Below are 18,302 nucleotides of genomic sequence, written 5' to 3' on the forward strand. Positions count from 1 at the left end.
CAGTACCAAGTACCCATAGACATTGCTATAGGATAATAACAAATACCTATAAACTTTCTATATCACATGGTTCTGATTAACCAATATTAAAGACAAAAATAATAATAGAATAAAATGAATGATATTTCTCCTATCAATTTATTTTTCATCTCTTTACTCTTTAATACAGTTAATGCTGTCCTATATAAGAAATGCATCTGAATTGCAGTTTTTTAAAAGAATGTTTTCCTTACCTAGCACATCAATGTTAAAATACTTTTGAGAAGTGCCTGCAGTATTAATTGCTTTGCAGGAATATCTTCCTGCATCCTCTGGAGTGGCTTTGAAGAGCTTTAATATCTTCCCATTGCTCACAATCTGAATAGTACTGCTTTCAGTCACCTTTTAAGGCCAAAAGGGTCAGTGTTATTTCCAATCCTAATAAAAATGCATAATTAAAATTTGAAGTAAAATTTTTATACTATTATTAATAAGAAAGTCACATTTGAATGATTTACTTCAGAGGGAGAGGCAAGGACCTATGCATATTTGGATGTCTCCATTTACCTGGACATCATCTTTATACCACATAATGATGGGAGATGGAGTACCTTCAACTTCACAAATGAGACTGGTCAGCTGGTTGACCAACACGGACACATTTGTTACTTGTTCTTTATCTTTAATTACTGGAGGAACTGCAAAAAGTGAGAAGTTGTAGTTAGATAGTTTTAAATAAATATTATATACAAAGTTTCTTTACAAAGGACTTTAGAAAGCAAATTCTGAGATACTTGATAGCTAGAAAGGCTGGTCAGCTTTTATTATGAAATGAAGAGTCTTGACCACTATAAGTAACTCATTGAATTTTTACTTTAATTATTATTTTAGAGTTTTGAATTAAGGATAAATTTAAGGGAGATCCTATTTATTTCACATACCACTCAAAATGCAAACTGCTAGAGTCTCAAGTTATGTGAGACTACTTTGCTGATGAGAATATTGCCCAGTGTTTCTGGAAGCCAATATCCATCAAATTTCAAAATGCACATATCCTTTGACGTGCAAAGTGCCATATATACATGATTTCATTGAAGCATTACTGAGAATAGTAAACAACTGGTACCAAACCAAATGCTCATCATTACTAAAAGAAGGTTAAGTAAATCATGGTATGGTGGGATGCTAGGTAGGCATAAATAAGAGTTAGGAATACTGAATAATCCCCAGGATAGAGTGTTTAATGAAATAGGCAAGGTGTGGAGTAATGTATATAATGGTCTACTATAAATGCTTTTTGTATGTAAAAAAAAGAGGATGAAATATATATTCATATTTCTTCATTTTTGCATAAAAATATCTCTGGGAAAATACATACATACACACATATACCTAACAACTTTCCTTGCCCATAGGGAGGATAAGTAGATGGTTTAGCTCAGGTCCAGGGGACTTTTGACTATGTATCTTTTTCTACCATTTGAACTTTCAGTGATAAAAAATAAATCAATAAATGCAGTTAGACCACTACTTTTCTGGTTGATAACACGTCTATTCACATAAATATTAAATAACACTAGACTGAAAGAATAACATATATAAAAGAATCTGAAAATGTCACATATTCAGTTACACGATTTTAGCATTTCTATCTGTATTTACCATAGACTTTGAGGTTATATTTTCTTTCTGTGGTTCCCGCTTCATTGACTGCCACACAAATGTACTCCCCATTGTCATATGGCGTAACAGAAGCAATAACCAACAATGTGCCATCTTCTAATATAGAAATACCAGGATCTCTGGCTGTCAGCTCTCTACCATTCCACAACCATTTGATGGTTGGTTTGGGGGTACCTAAATAAGAAATTAAAGCTTTGTGATATTTTACAACAAAATTAGAAGTCACTATTAAATATCAAATATCTTGAGGAGAAATAAAATTTGTTATGATTATAACATGTACCCTTAGGTACTATGCTTCTTTGAAGATATTGCTCCTGGCATGGGATTTTGACGAGATTATGGTATTTAATGCCTCTAATTCCTGATCAGTGTTAAAAGATGTATGGTTTGTAGTGTAGAATTTGATTAAAGTTGTTTTTATCAAGACATTCAGATGACAGTAAGGAAAGCAAAACATTTTCTTGAGTGAGTTTATGGTGCTAGTGGGGGAAAAAACTATATTAATTAAATGGACTAGAAATGGAGAGAGTTTTTGGATGAAAATAAAGGAAGAGCAAAAATAAGATACTATCAGAGGAATATACATGAAGATTGCTCAGCGTACATAAATGATGCACAGAAATGATGCTTCATAAGTCACATTTTAAACAGGCCTGATAGAGCAGAGATGAGGAACGTCTACTATCCACACATCTTCTGGGGATCCCATTCTGTTAAACAGAGGGCAACAGATTAATTCTTGACTTTTTATACTGAAAAGAAAGCTGAGAAAGCAGTGAGCAGAGCTGCTTTCCTCAATTTATTTATGACCAAGAGAGTGACTGGAACTTACATAACTCATGAATGAAAGTGATAAAAACCATCTTAAGATGCATAATGGAGCCAAAAGGACGTACTTGAAATAGACAAAACAGTAAACTCTATAATAAGAATGTATTTATTTAGCAAACAATGTGCCAGGTACTATTCTAAGTACTTTCACATTTTACTTAATCTCTATAAAAATCAAAAAAGCACACTCAATAAAATTAATATAATTGTATAAGACATGGCTAATAATCTTATATTAAAGCATAATAAAAATATTAAAGAATGGTCATATATCTAAGTACAAGAGAATGGCAGGAATACATAGAATGTGTCATTTAGGTTAAACTCAAACTGAGTTAAGGAATTATAAAAATGACTGTGATTGACTATGAACGACTATGAACTAATAAAATGACTATACTTATGGGAAAAAATAAAACAAAAATATTCGCCTATTTCATCATCCTCATAGTAAGATGCTGACTGATGAGGAAGAGAAGAGAAAACTGATGGACTGCAGTTGTTCGTGTTGTCAAGGAATAAAGGGGGTTATAATCATTTCCTTACATCCTACTCATTCTTTTATGTGGTTCTCAAACTTCTCAATTAATATTTGTTAAGTTAATAAATGAAAAAGTAAATGAACAAGCAAAAGAAAGAAACTGTGTTCTATTTTATTTCTAAATGGTAGAACCACCATGGTCAAGATGAAATTCATGGCAAATAAAATGAAAAGGCATCTAGCTATTTTAAATGAACTCAAGAATTCTATCCCCGGTGAGAATAGAGTACTAGGAAGAGGTGGTATTTCAAAATGGAAAAGGGAAGTCCAAGCCAGCTTGGGAGTCAGGGATTCAGCAGAGAGTACTGAGCCATAGTGCCACTGGCAGGGCTCCATCAGTAGTAATCACCCACAGGACTCAGCTGAACTTAAATCTTTCTCAAGGATCCTTCTCCAGGCCTTGCCTCCCTCCCCACTGGCTCTGGGAATAGTTACTGACAATTCTTTAGATATATGAAAATCTTGTTAAAGTTACCTTTCTTTTAATGCTGTTAAGAGATGCAAAATCTTGCTACAGTAACAGAGACAGCCTTAAGGACCTTCAACAGCCACTGTCTCCTGGGACAGGAGAGTTAAGAGTTACATGTGGGAGCACTGATGCTACCAGTGGCATGGAGCCCTCCAGGAGGTCACGGAAAGAATACTGCTTGGTCTTTGCCAGAACTGCTACAGACTCATTTGAGTCACTGCAGATGAACGCATATGCGAAAGAAAGGATGTTCTTAACCATCTACTGGGCATCCAGAGTAAGGTGATAGTGACAGTGCCTTTTTCACATCCTCTAGAGGAGAGAGAATAACAATCTCCTGCCAGGAAACATGGTGGGATAGAAAACCCAGAAATTCAGGGAGAGAAGGAGTCTGGATAAGCATCAGAGAGGCACGTTACAACCTGGCTCCAGAATTACCAGTAGAGGATAAATCTAGAAAGAAGTTTTTAGAAAAGAAGTATCTAAAACAAACAAGGGGATTGCCCTAATTTATACCCCTGACTGAGATAAATATGCAAAGTTTGAATAACCCTATCTGTCACATTTTAAAGAGAATTCTTGTCAAAAATAGAATGAACTAAGAAGTAACAGGAAGAAGCATGAACGACCTGGAAAACATGCTAGATAAGGCAAGTTTGAAAAAACAGAAGGTATTTCCAGTGAAGGAAATAAAACACCTGGGAGGGAAAAATACCTATTCAACCTAGTTGTTATTTGAAAGAGGGATTAGTTTCCACTATGCCCAAATGTTATAACGAGGACTGACAAGTAGAATTTTATGATGTTTGGGGTTCAATATAGAATTCTGGAAGAATACAACATTATGCCAATGCCCATGTGTCCGAGTATTCCACACCTTTTGCAGGACATGGAAATGCAATGCGTTGACTGGCCACTCTTTCTTGGAATGGAGTGTTATATGGAGGCTCTAGATCTTCCAGCGTAGGTGGTTCTGTTAGAAAAAGAAATGCATTATCACAGGCTTTCCTTGGGCAATATCGAACTCTTCTGAGGCTAAGTATGACACCTGCTTCTCTATTCCTACCTTGGCAATGGTATTCTCTCTGACAGGAGTGCTTTTTCTCCTGATTGGACATGGCTGGTTCCCGCCAGTCAACAAGATTTCACTATAAATATTATCTCCTCAGAGAAGTCCTACATGACAATTCAATCTAAAGTAGCCAACTGCTGGGAGCATCACCCTATTTTAATTTTCTACACAGCACGTCTCACGATCTGTATTTCTTGCTTGCTTGCTTGCTTGCTTTCTGCCTACTTACAGAACCGCTCACGAGAGCAGGTGTTTTACCTTTGTCACTATTTCCTCCTCACTGCCCAGATCATGCCAGATGCCTGTCAGGAACTTGATAAACACCTGTTGCTTGAAGGAATAAAGATTCTTCTTTTTTTTTTTTTTTTTTCTTGGCCGTGACACGTGGCCTGTAGGTTCTTAGTTCCCTGACCAGAGATCGAACCCATGCCCCCCTGCAGTGGAAGCTTGGAGCTATAACCACTGGACCACCAGGGAAGTCCCCAAGGATTAATATTTAAACCCTCAAAATAAGGCCTACATCATTACAGGGAACAGTGGACCTCGATTTCTAGGGATTAATATTGAGTGCAAATTACCACTATGAGGTAAATCCTACTCCAACCCACTCTGCCCACAATTTCTTCCAAACCAAAAATAGCAGGTGGGGCACTTATCTAGGATTGTTTCCACTGTCTACATCATCCAGGGCAACTCCATTTTCAAAGGTAAACAGTTTTGTAATGTATAGTTTCATTTCTTTCTGGAATCATTCTCCTTTCAAAGTTAACTAGAGAGTCATAAAAGTTATATAGAAATCTTCTGAAAGTGATCCAAGACCATCCAAGACTATATATTCTGTATAGGCTCCAGGGTTTTTCCCCTACTGTACAAATATTTTCCTAGGCCAAAAATCACCTTGGACATGTAGCGTTATCTCCGTCTCATCACTGCCTGCTATGTTAGTAGCGACACATGTATATATGCCAGCATCGGAGAGCACAGCTTGGTCGATGCTGAATGTTCCATCTGGATGACTAATATGCTGCAGTCCATCAACCAAAATGGCGCTTCCACCTGTAAACCAGGTGATTACAGGAAGAGGTGTCCCTTGAGCACTGCATGGAATGTCCACTCTTTGACCAACTTGGACCTTCATAACTGTAGGGCCACGCTGTATCTTTGGAGGCACTGGAAACAGCAACTGAGTATTAATAATCCAAGTTTTAAAAAATTCCTCCTTTTCTCACTTTAAATGAGAGCTCCTTACCAAGAGGCAGCATAAGAAAGTGGAATAATCTCAGGATTTGGATCCAGGCTCAGGCCACTTAACTAGCTGTGTGATCTAGGGCAATTCAGTGAATTTCCTGAGGCCTGTTTCCTTGATAATCCAGGCAAAATAACCTCTTCAATACCAATACACTGCAAGGATTATGGGAAATAATGAATATAAAACTCCTCATTCCAAACTCGAGGAAAAGTAAGCATTTAATGATGTCAGATTTCTTATAATATGTAAATAACTTAAGGTTTAAAGCCCTCTTAAATGGCAATCCAGTTAATTTCTATCATCTAAGTGAGCAAAACAAAAAGCATTTCTCTCCATGTATTCTTAGTTTTTGTTCTCTTTGTGGAAGGTTTAGCCAGACAGTGCGAAATATTTCTAATAAAAGCTTTTGTTAATTTCAGAGAAGAAAATCAAGATAAAGCCTCTATTATTTCCCTTTATCTACATTCCTTCAGAAATTTAAATGAGATAATTTATCAAAACACTGGCAAGTAGTATTGCGTTCCACATACAAGCATTATGAACTATAGAATCAAGTTGACTCATAAGAATATGATTAGAATTTATGTACTTTACTTCCCTAACAAACCCCATTCCTCTGTCCTTTTGTTAAAACTTAATATTTAACCAGTATATTCTAAAGGTTTTCCCTTATAACAAACTTTTAAGTTTGATAGTACAGGCATACTTTATTTTATTTTATTGTACTTTGGTTCATTGCACTTCACAGATACCGCAATTTTTACAAATTGAAGTTTTACGGCAACCCTGCATTGTCAAATGATGGTTAGCATTTTTTAGCTATAAAGTATTTTTAAATTAAGGTATGTACATTATTTTAAAAGACAGAATGCTATTGCACACTTAATGGACTACAGTACAGTGTAAGCATAACTTTTATAGGCACTGGGAAACCAAAAAATTTGTGTGACTGACTTTATTGCCATATTTGCCTTATTGAGATGGTCTGGAACTAAAACAGTAATATCTCCAAGATATGCCTGTATTATTATCATCATTTTATGAAAGAGAAAATTAAATATAGAAGAGGGTAGGTAATATGCCTAATGCTAGTAAATGACATAACTCTCATTGGATTTCATATCCCACAGTCAGGAGGACGCTACTGCAGTGACTGATGTGAGAGTGAAATCAGGTCAAAACTATTTGAGAAAATTTCTTCTGATATTTGAACGTGTGGCTTACAGTAGGCGCTCACTAAGCATGTGTTGAATGAATGGGTAATTATCAATAGATAGACTATGGCAAGTTGAGAGAAGAAAGCAGACTACCTAGAGAGTTTTAAAGTAGTTAAAGAATCCCAGGAGGAGAATGTTTTCAGTGGCTGAGCTCTATAAACATTGAAAATGACCATTTATATGCTATTAAGTTCTTCCTTGGGCATTCACATTCACTTCAACAAAAAGCCACCGGTTTAAACACATTTTCTTTTTTTATGGTGTATCAACAATATAAGTGACTGTAGACATCTAGTAAAATTGAGATCCAAAATTTTAATACTGTGCATCTGAGGAAAAAGGGGAGAGTTGTTTACAGATGGCAGATAAAGATTTCAGAGTAAATGAAAGAAAATCACAAGTCTCAGATTTTAGAAAATTTTTCTATAATTACTCTCTATACAATTTGAGGTTAATTATCAAAGAAACTGGGACAATAGGTCTCCCTGTGGCCAGTATATGCCATAGCATATGCCTTCATTTCAAAACTCACCATGGACATTTAATTTAACAGACTGAGTCACGTTCCCAGCAATATTTGTGGCAACGCAAAGATACATCCCACTATCTGAAACGCGGGTCTCAGTGATCTTCATTGAACCAGAAGGAAGGAACGTGTGTCTAAAAGAAAAAAACCAGAGAGTAGACCATAAAGTATGAGGATTTAAATACCCCCTATGCAGCTACAATTCATTGTGAAACTACTACTCTGCAAGCTCTTTTTCAAACCATTCTCCCATCTATAATGCCATTTCTATACACCTTAAAAGTCAGGAATTTTCATAATTATCAAGATTGTCTTGTGTATTCTGTATGATGTTCTTACAAATACCAAATCAGTTTTCTTTCACATTTAAATCTAATGTAAGGGCCTGACATCGTCAAATAATTGTACATCTCTCTGCTTTGCTAAGTTGCAACTTTACAAAGCAAATGTATATTTTAATAAACTTTAAATATACTCTGAACACATTATTGCTTTTTTCTACAATGCTTCATTTAAAAGTTTAGTATCCTAAAATAAAGGCAAAAAAAGGTACATATGCAATTCTCAGATATATACTGAATATATTCCTCTTATATAGTTAGGTAAACCAGATCTACATATAAAAATGTTATTATGTTAATTGTGCTAAAATAGCTTTAACAGGAAGGGGGTCAAATAGGCCTACTTACTATCAAGATTTCTTATAAGCTAAGACAAATAAAGTGTACTATGGGCCCAGAGACAGACAAATAGATAAACAGTTAAAGATGGAACCCCCCCCTTCAAAAAAAAGACTTAAGCATGTATGAGAACTCAACATGTAATATGCAATATCAGAGGTGGTGTTACAAAAAGTCAGGAAAGGATTGACTATTCAAAAATGGTGTTGGGCAAGTGGCTCTCCACATGGGAAAAATAAATAAATAAAATTAGAGCACTACCTAATACTACACACAAAATAAAAATTCAGATGTATTAAAATCCAAAATGTGAAAACAAACTTAAAAATTGCAATAAAACATTGGAGTTCTGTTTATGATCTTCCTAAAGTACAAATCTAAAAAAATAATAGATTAACATCTTGAGCTACATAGAAATTTTTAAATTCTGTACAACCAGACACCATACATAAACCTGAAAGGCTAGGAGTAGACTGAGAGAAGATATTTTCAACACATACAACAAACAAAGGATTGTTACTGAGAACAAAAACCAAATTTCTACATTCAATAAGGAAAAGAGAAACAAGTCACCAGAACATTGCAGGAGGTTTAAAGAGGCAATTCACAGATAACACAAATGGCCAACAAACAAGGGAAAACATTCCAGGCTCACTAGAATTCAGTCACGTGAAAAGTAAGACAGTTGCAAGACACCATTTCACATCCAGACGAATGGCAAAAAATTTTAAGTCAGTCAACACCACGCAGTGATTATAATGTGGCAAAAGGTACACTTATATTCTGTTGATGGAAGGTAAATCAGGATTGCCCCTTCAGAAGGCAGTTAAGCACGGTCTACAAAGGTGAAAATAGTAATTCATTCTAACTAGAAATTGGGGTTCTAGGTACAAGTCGCAAAGAAACATGCATATGCATACAAAGAGAGATATAAAAAGATATTCCCTGATGGGCTTCCCTGGTGGTGCAGTGGTTGAGAGTCCGCCTGCCAATGCAAGGGACATGGGTTCGTGCCCCGGTCCGGGAGGATCCCACATGCCGCGGAGCGGCTGGGCCCGTGAGCCATGGCTGCTGAGCCTGCGCGTCCAGAGCCTGTGCTCCGCAACGGGAGAGACCACAGCAGTGAGAGGCCCACATACCGCACAAAAAAAAAAAAAAAAAAAGAAAGATATTCCCTGAAAAGCCATTTCTAAAACCAAGAAGAAGAAAAGAAGAAAATGTAGAAAGACAAAACAAACAAGAACATGAACGTCCATACACAGGGAAATGTATAAATAAAATGTAGAATACGTATATGGTAGTTAAAATGAATAAACTGAATATATGTATAAAATGGCTAAATGTTGACTCAATAAAGCAAGCAGTAGAATAATAATATAGAACATGTTACAATGGTAAACTGGAAACAAGTACACAAAACAAAATCAAAAATAGAGAAAACAATATTCTATACTATTTAAGGATGTATGCATAGGATATACACCAAGTCTGTGTCAGTGTTTGTGCCCCTGGGAAAGGAGAAAAGAGATTATGACTGAGGAGGGGAACAATGAAACTTCAACTTTATCTGAAATATGGTATTTCTTCTATTCAAAAATATTCGAGGCAAATATTTTTTCAAACAAATAGTAAAGTAGTTCTTAATTGTTTACTTTTTTTCTCACCAGTGGTAGGGAAACTACTGTGGCATGAATTTATAGCTTCATAACCATACATCAACAAGCCTAACAGACAATAGCTAGAAACTGTAATTCTTATTCCGCCAGTAACTTCTGGCATGATGTTGAGTTAAAACAGTAATTGCTACCATTCTTTGAGAACCAGAGACGGGATATGGAATGTACATTATCTTATATCATCCTTTCAGGTATTATACCCATTTTATAAACAAGAAATCTGAGGTTCAAAGAGGCCCACTGAAAAAAACTGCCTAAGTTTCAGGTAAGCTTTAAGTGGTGGAGGTAAATTAAAACTCACATCAGCATGGCAACAAAGGTTGCGCCCTTAAGGGCTCTGGCATTCTGCTTTCCACGTCACTTAGCCTATCAAATATATTGTTTCAGTGGGCCTTTATTTGTATAAGGGTTTAAGTTCAATCAAGAAGATTTTTACAAGTCATCTAATGAAAGTCAAATCCTAGATATTAGAGAATGTATTATGTTTTATTGCTCCTCTGAGATTACTGGAATTTTATAATATGCACTTTGTGCTAACCAGAATCTACATACAAATCCACTCCATTTTCATAACTACCTTGTAGAATGCACCAGTGGGAAATTATGTCAAAGCTGGGTGTTAGCATTTCTGCTATTAAAGAATGACTTAGAAGGTATATATATTTTCTGTAGGCTCGAATGTACGTGTAAATTATCTCAAATTTAAAAGGCTTTTTTTTTTTTTGAGACATTTGAAAACCTGAACAAGTACAGTCACCTGTCCCAAGAGATTATGTTTCACATGTTTCGATTCATCCCAGGTCCCCTACCTTGGAGAGAATGGCGAGATGAGCTGGGTTTCTTTGGCCCAGGTAATTATGGGTGGGGGTAAGCTCTTCACTTCACATGGAAGTGTCACCTCTACCCCTGCAAGGACTGAGATCTCAACAGGCTTATCCTGGGACAGTCCTCGTTGATCTCCGAACACTCTGGGCCTTACTAAAATAAACACAAGTTTTGAAAGGCAAACAGTACATTGAAAACAAAGCACACTTTAATTCACACTAAAATGGGGACTACTAATATTCTTCAGTAATTTGCAAAAAGATGCTGTTTGTTCCAAAGTCTCAGGTCGTATCTAAAGCTTTCCATTAACACACATCGTGAGAGCTTAAAGGAAAAGGACTAGAAAGTTTTCCTTTTTAGCTCCTTCTTTCAGAACACAATGCAGAGGTCAGCTGAAATGCCCTTTTGGAATCTAGCATCTGTAAAAGCAACCCCTCAAGGCAGAGCACTAACCAAGATATAGCTGAGGTTTGGCTTTGTTTTAACTAAGCTTTAACTAAGTGGTGTTTCTAAAGAGGGTTGGGTGCCATAAGCATACTCCTTGGGAAAACACCATAAAATTTTTCCGAAAGGCTATACAATTCCTCTCCCTTTAAATCAGAATCAAAGTAGAGGAGATGTTGGTTGGCAGGAAAAATGCATTTTTTGTACAAAACTATAAACTTGGAAAAGTAGTTCACTTTAGGGGTACAGCCCTCTAGTAACATTATTTGGGAGAGAAATGTGAGTTTTGGCACAGGCAGACAGCATCAAAGAAAAACATTCCTCCCCGAGGGCTCTCACCATAGACGGTCAGCTGCACTTTCCTTTTGGCATAGCCGGCTGCATTGGTGGCGGTGCAGACGTACTCCCCGCTCTCCTCACCTCCAGGGGACACCACATATAGACTTCCGTCAGCCCCTGCGGAAAACTTAGCACTGCTGGTGGAAATCCGCTCACCCTTCTGCAAAACAACACAGAGCAAAAAGTGTTTTTTAAGATAATAAAGGAGTGACTTAATGTCTGGAAGAAAAGAGAGGAAGAAAAAAATCTCTAAAGGGGAAAATACTAGAATGAAAGAATGCTAATTTGAAGAAAGCTCTTTGTAAGAAAAATTAAACGAACAATGCAAAGGTGACATTTCTTCATACCAAACTAGATCCCCTTCATTCCAAAGCTACTTAAAAGTGGAGGGGATGGGGTTTCTCTGGTGGCACAGTGGTTGAGAGTCCGCCTGCTGATGCAGGGGACACGGGTTCATGCCCCGGTCTGGGAAGATCCCACATGCCGCGGAGCGGCTGGGCCTGTGAGCCATGGCCGCTGAACCTGCGCGTCCGGAGCCTGTGCTCCGCAACGGGAGAGGCCATAACAGTGAGAGGCCCGTGTACCGCTATAAAAAAAAAAAAAAAAGTGGAGAGGATGAGGTAGCAGCAGATGGGATGAGTGTTTATGCTAAGCCAGGTACCGTTTTGAGCACTTCACATGAATTAATTATGTTAATGCTCACAACAATCTTATGAGTAGGAACTACTACAACCCCTGTTTTACAGATGACAGCATTAAATCTGGGGGCTTGGCAGAGTAACTTGCCCAGGGCCAAAGAGTTAGTCAGTGGTAGAACTGGAACTTGAACCCAGGCAGGCAGGCTTGGGGGCCTAAACTCTTAACTTCTGTGCATGATCCCAGCTCAAAGGCCATCCTGTAAAGAATATTTCATTTTTATATTTCCCTAAAATGCATTAAACTTCTACTCAGTACCAAAGACTGTGCAGTTTGGGGGATCAGCTTCACCACCATATTTTTGTGCCCAGGATGCAGAAATCTTAATCTTTCAATTTAATTTACGGATGTCAAAACCAACTTCTCTATATTTCAGAGATTTTTAGAAGTATAAAATTAGATGTTATGACAAAATACTTTGGTTGTGACACTAAATATACAAACGCCATGTTTCATTATTATGCCATCATTTTATATTACTTTCTCTGTACCAGATTTAATCTACAGAAAATATGCCACCTTCATGGCTGTTGAAAGATGGAAAGGACTTCCTCAGGAAATGGAAGAAGGAAGTCCTTCTTTCCTCACTGCAAGAACATAAGGAAAAGCCAGAGAACTTCACGACAGGGATACTGAGGGGGATAAATGAGTTCATCTATGTGTCTTATTTTGGCTTCCAGAAGAGCAGAGTCCAAGATAAAGATTTGGAGTCAGGAAGTTTACTTGGAAAGTGATTCCCAGGGGCTTGAAGAGGACAGTTGGAAAGTGAGGCAAGAAGGAAGGAAAGCTAATAAAGGGTTCACTGCCCTGGTTTCCTCTGTGGCTGGGCTTATAAGCTCAGTGTGCTCGGGGCCCTCTGAGAAACTATGTAGATGCACCCCAGAAGGATTTTTCTGATAGATGAGAAGTGGGACATTTATATGGGACACCTCCCTCTCCCAGGATTTAATGTTCTTGTACTCCCTGACCACTCAGCAGGCTAAGTGGCCTTGTGGGGTTTTGGAGAAAGCCCTGAGTCCCCAAACTAGAGAGGTACATGCATGAAGAGTGACCCTGGCAGAGAGCATGGAGCAGTCCACCAGAGCTGAGCTTAAGCCAAAAGGGTTTAGGGGATGTGGCAAGGAGTAAAAAAGGATCTGCTACAACATGTGAAGTGCTTAGAAAAGTCCCCGGCGCAAAGAATGTGCTGTATTAGTGTTCACTGTTGTGTTAATACTATTTAAGCATCAAGTAGTTGAATGAACTAAGGACATTTTAAGGTCCCTTCTAAGAGGTATGACTATGGGTTTTCCTTTCTGTAAGGTTCTATGGTACAGTGACAAGTTCCATGTATGAAAATATTCAAATATTGTTGTAGCAACACATATTATTAACAAACATCACTAGATACGTCATTTACCTTGGACCAGATGATAGATGGTTTGGGGATTCCACTTGCCTTGCATGGTAAAGTTACTGGAATGCCTTCAATGGTACTGAGTACCTGCTGTCCATGCTGAATGGTTGGCAGAACTGGAAAAAGAAGCAATATGCAGAATCTGAGCACCCATCCTTCCATTTAGCCTCACAAGTTTAAAGTTGAACATTTTCAGGATATACGAATATTTCTAAAAACTAGCAAAGACAACCTTTTCTGTTAGAAATGTATGGCAATTTGTAAGGGAGTGTAATAAAGTAAATAAAATAGTTGCAATCTGAAGAATTTAATAAACACTTAAAATCAAGCAGTAAATTAAGTTGATTTTCCTAACAAAAATAAGAGAGAACTGAAGGAAATCGTATTTTCAGGAAATTCAAGCTAGAACTACAGAGTTACACACTTAACATATCTTACACCATTCTCCATTACCCCATTAAGCTGCAGTGAGCTGACTTAACCTCACCTCCAGAGAAATGGACTGTTTAACCACTACAGATTAAATACCTGTCTATACACAAGAATCACTTAGCAAGCTACTAAATTTAACCTCGAAAATAGAATCTATTTTCGTAAAAGGAATTCAAAAGTAAAGCTTGAAAGGCCTCAGGAGTTTACATTTAAAAGTCTAAAATACAAGATTCTAAGTCAATATATATATATATTTTTTGCGGTACGCGGGCCTCTCACTGTTGTGGTCTCTCCCGTTGCGGAACACAGGCTCCAGACGCGCAGGCTCAGCGGCCATGGCTCACGGGCCCAGCCGCTCTGTGGCATGTGGGATCTTCCCGGACCGGGGCACGAACCCGCGTCCCCTGAATCGGCAGGCGGACTATCAGCCACTGTGCCACCAGGGAAACCCAGTCAATATTTTTCACTAAGAATGCATATCTTTTGACTTTAGAAAGCAACTAAAGAATTGACATTATATGATTGGAAGCAAAAGGAAAAGGAAGACTTCATCATTCTATTCTGTATATATCTGTTCATCAGAACCAACTTGCATACAAAAAATTATCAATACTCAATGTTCTCAAAATAAAGAATTTGATTAAAGAAGCTCCCAGGGACTTCCCTGGTGGTCCAATGTTAAAGAATCTGCCTTCCAATGCAGGGGACGCAGGTTCCATCCCTGATCAGGGAACTAAGATCCCAGATGCCACAGGGCAACTAAGCCCACGTGCCACAACTACTGAGCCCGGGTGCCTCAACTAGAGAGAAGCCTGCGTGCCACAAACTACAGAGCCCATGCATTCTGGAACCCACGCGCCACAACTAGAGAAGAGAAAACCTGCACACCACAGCTAGAGAGAAGCCCGTGTTCCACAACAAAGAGCCTGTGCGCTGCAACAAAAGATCCCGCATGCCTCAACGAGGATCCCGCATGCCGCAACTAAGACCCGACACAGCCAAAAATAAGTAAAAAATAAATTAAATAAATAATAAATCTTTTTTTTTAAAAAAAAAGCTCCCATACGTGAAAGTACCTAACATAGCGCAAGGAACGTAATGAAAGACCAATATATACCAGGAATTTCCTTTCCTTCCCCCAGAAAGATGAGACTGGAGCTGTTCCCTAGAGCTCAAGCACTCACTGTGGCTCTTGTTTTTAAGTCAAATTTCTCTAGAATTATCCCAGCTACCCTGGAGTAGAAGTTTGCCAGAACAAGAGAAACCAGAGACCTCAGTGCAAAAGCTTCCTTTTGAAAGGCTTAGATGAGCTTTGCTACATCCTTGTATTTTCCTAAGGCGGGGATTATTCTTTAGATCCTATCTTCTTAAAGAATTGGCAGTAAATTCCCAGCCATAGACAAGAATGTCAGGCTACTCTCTAAAGCGAGAAATTTAATTTCCAGAATCATCATGGAATAGTCAACTTTCAACTTTGCTGTCATTTTATGGCAACATGGAATAAGCCATTTTCTTAAATACATATTCAGTTCGACAGCTATAAAGGCAAGTGGCAAATTTAGGCAACGGTTTTCAAATCTGATGACATTTGAGTATGAAAGAGTTTTTCTTTGCAGATTGTCAATCTATGTAAATCAACATGACAATTAAATAGTTTGTCATTTTAATTTGCACATATTTATATGGGCATTCAATTCTAAGAATTCTTTGAGAGCCTTTGATTTACAATGTGGTGTTAATTTCTACTGTACAGCAAAGTGACTCAGTTATACATATATATATATGTATATATACATTCTTTTTTTAATATTCTTTTCCATTATGGTTTATCTCAGGATATAATAAATACTCTTAAAACTGGAGAGGCAGAGTGATGAAATTAACATAAATACAGAGGTATACAGAATTTGTGATACTGGATCACATCCAACTCAAAGGCAAATCTGTCCTCTAAATAGCTGTTTGGTTTAGTTCATGTCAAATGCTGGGTTAATTTTTCTTAATCTTATTAACTAAATCAGTTACTCATTTTGGCCTAAGATGGATGAAACGATGTTGTGAAATGACCTTTTAAACTTTTAACTGTTAAAATCTTTTGCATCTTGATAAACCACATCATTGGTTCGTCTGTCTTCTCCATACTCCTCGGATCTGGCGGACATCACAACTAATCATGTCACTCTTTCACCCAAGTGAAAATTTATATCAGAATTCTTCTCAACACAATATTCTAGGCAGTTGCTAGATGCCAAAGGGAGATGACATGAATGCATTTCTACCGTAGATTCTCAAACTGGTCCATAAGCACCCTCTGTAAAATGTATGGACTGATCTTCTTTAAAAAATAGTTAAATACAGCTATATCCAATTTGACATTATGTATTTACTCAACTAATTTAATGCTACTTTGGTATTTCTTCAAGAATATCTCACATAATGTTGGTGGACATTGGTACAAGATTGGTATAGGACTGAAAGAGGTGGAAGAGGCTATTTACAATGAGAAGCACACATTAAAAAGATGTCCTGTATCCACTGAAAATTTCAACAGAACAAGCAAAATTTGGAAATTACTGGATTCTCCAATCCAGGCCCTAAAAAAGACTGAATCAACTACTAAAAATAAATGTTCTATTCTATTTTTATCCCTGTACACAGAGCTAGTTTTTAATACAACACTTTAAAAAGCAAAGTCTTTAAAGGAGATATACAAAAAAAGTTACGACAATTTCTTAAGCTATGAAGCTGTTATTTATTGAGGTGTAAAAAGTTGGTAACGGTTACTCACGAATGGAAAAAAGATGGTTTCTGGATTTTTTTATTTGTGACCTTTAAGTTATTTAACACGCAAAAAGATTGTTTGGAGCACATGAAGTGGCCTTTAGAAAAGTTTAGGTCATTTCTAGCAAACACACAAAGGGGTCCTTAGTAAGAAAATGCTTGTGGCACAATCCGAGAAGAAGAGGCAATTTGGATGGCACAGTAAGTTCAGCTTTCCTGAAATTAAAATGTACTTTTAAACATAACTCTTTGAGAGCTGAGTTCACTTTTATCAATTAAGAAACCACTTACAAAAGCCCCTGGAGAGACTCAGCAAGTGACTCCCAATAATGTCTTTTTGTATATACAGAAAAGGGAAATCTGGAAACAGGCTTAACAATGTAAATATTGTTCAAGAAATAAGGCTTTTTGTTAAGAATAACAATTAGGAAAGATATCTGCTTCTTAAAACTAGAAGAACAGAGTTATTTGATTTAAAGATATGAACCCAGCTTTGAACATGGTTTGGAAAGAATTATGATGGGTGCGCCTCTTACCATGCACGTCCACAGTGGTAGTTTTGCTAATGGTTCCAGCAACATTACTGGCCACACAAGTATACTCGCCCCCGTCCTGCAGCCGAGCTCTTTCAACATGGAGACTCCCGTCACTGCGTACAGTGATGTAAGGATTTTGGACCAACTTGAAGGAAAAAAAAAAGCCATTTTTAATTAAACAGGCAATATTGTGTAAGCCCAAACCAGATCTGCTTTCTTCTCCAACTGGGTTATTAAATGTGTTATAAAATAACAAAATATTTTAACACCCTTAAGTGAAAAATGATGAGAATAAAATGTTACCAAGAGTAGCATCAATTGTATGTCACTGTGATATACCACCAAAAATTCTACCCACTAACATCTGTCAGAATTATGCACATATTGGAAAGGGAAAGAAATAGAAACAACACTAATTCCCTGTTTCTGTAATTTTTGTTATCACGAAGGACCCAAATTTCACTTTTACTTTTGGCTTAATTTTTTCTTTTTCAAGAAGGCTTTACTACCACTTCCAAGCCATTTGACATTTTCATTCTGGCAAACAGGCATCATTCAAGCTGAGAGAATGTGACTTAATCTCAACATGCACCCTTTTCAGTGACAGATACAAATAATATTAGAGGGCAATGTATGATATAGGAACTGCATGAGAGAAGGCTGACAACGGTTTCCGTTAAGAATCATCACCTCTAACTGTAACATTTATGCATTTTGTTCAATCATAGGGTACTTTAGTGCTCAAACAGTATCATCCTATGTTATAAGGGCATTTATTATTGAGTGAGGTGCACTCATTTTTCTCAGGTTTTTATGCAAATACAAACAAGTTTACATCTTATCCCATGGAATCAATTCACTTTTAATTGGTACTTCAATAAGGGAGTAAGTCTAAATACTCTGGAAAATGGAAGGAAAAATGCTCTG

At 37.2% G+C, this 18,302-nt stretch overlaps 1 protein-coding gene across 1 annotated transcript in view; it reads right to left on the minus strand.

The window, feature by feature from the left end:
• The window catches only part of HMCN1 (hemicentin 1), a 528,232-nt gene that overhangs the window by 245,414 nt on the left and 264,516 nt on the right, over positions 1-18,302 (minus strand). Inside the window, exons 19-28 of the mRNA XM_022593376.3 lie at positions 17,376-17,520; positions 13,630-13,742; positions 11,535-11,694; positions 10,736-10,904; positions 7,577-7,704; positions 5,476-5,748; positions 4,384-4,479; positions 1,642-1,836; positions 547-677; positions 234-381 (exon numbers count right to left, since the gene is read on the minus strand). Coding sequence (XP_022449084.2) covers positions 234-381; positions 547-677; positions 1,642-1,836; positions 4,384-4,479; positions 5,476-5,748; positions 7,577-7,704; positions 10,736-10,904; positions 11,535-11,694; positions 13,630-13,742; positions 17,376-17,520 — 1,558 coding nt within the window. The remainder of the gene's footprint in view (positions 1-233; positions 382-546; positions 678-1,641; positions 1,837-4,383; positions 4,480-5,475; positions 5,749-7,576; positions 7,705-10,735; positions 10,905-11,534; positions 11,695-13,629; positions 13,743-17,375; positions 17,521-18,302) is intronic.

The sequence above is a fragment of the Delphinapterus leucas genome, chromosome 1 (assembly GCF_059928025.1).
Source record: "Delphinapterus leucas isolate spDelLeu-1000000601 "Yukka" chromosome 1, BTC_Dleu_Yukka2, whole genome shotgun sequence".
NCBI lineage: Eukaryota > Metazoa > Chordata > Mammalia > Artiodactyla > Monodontidae > Delphinapterus > Delphinapterus leucas.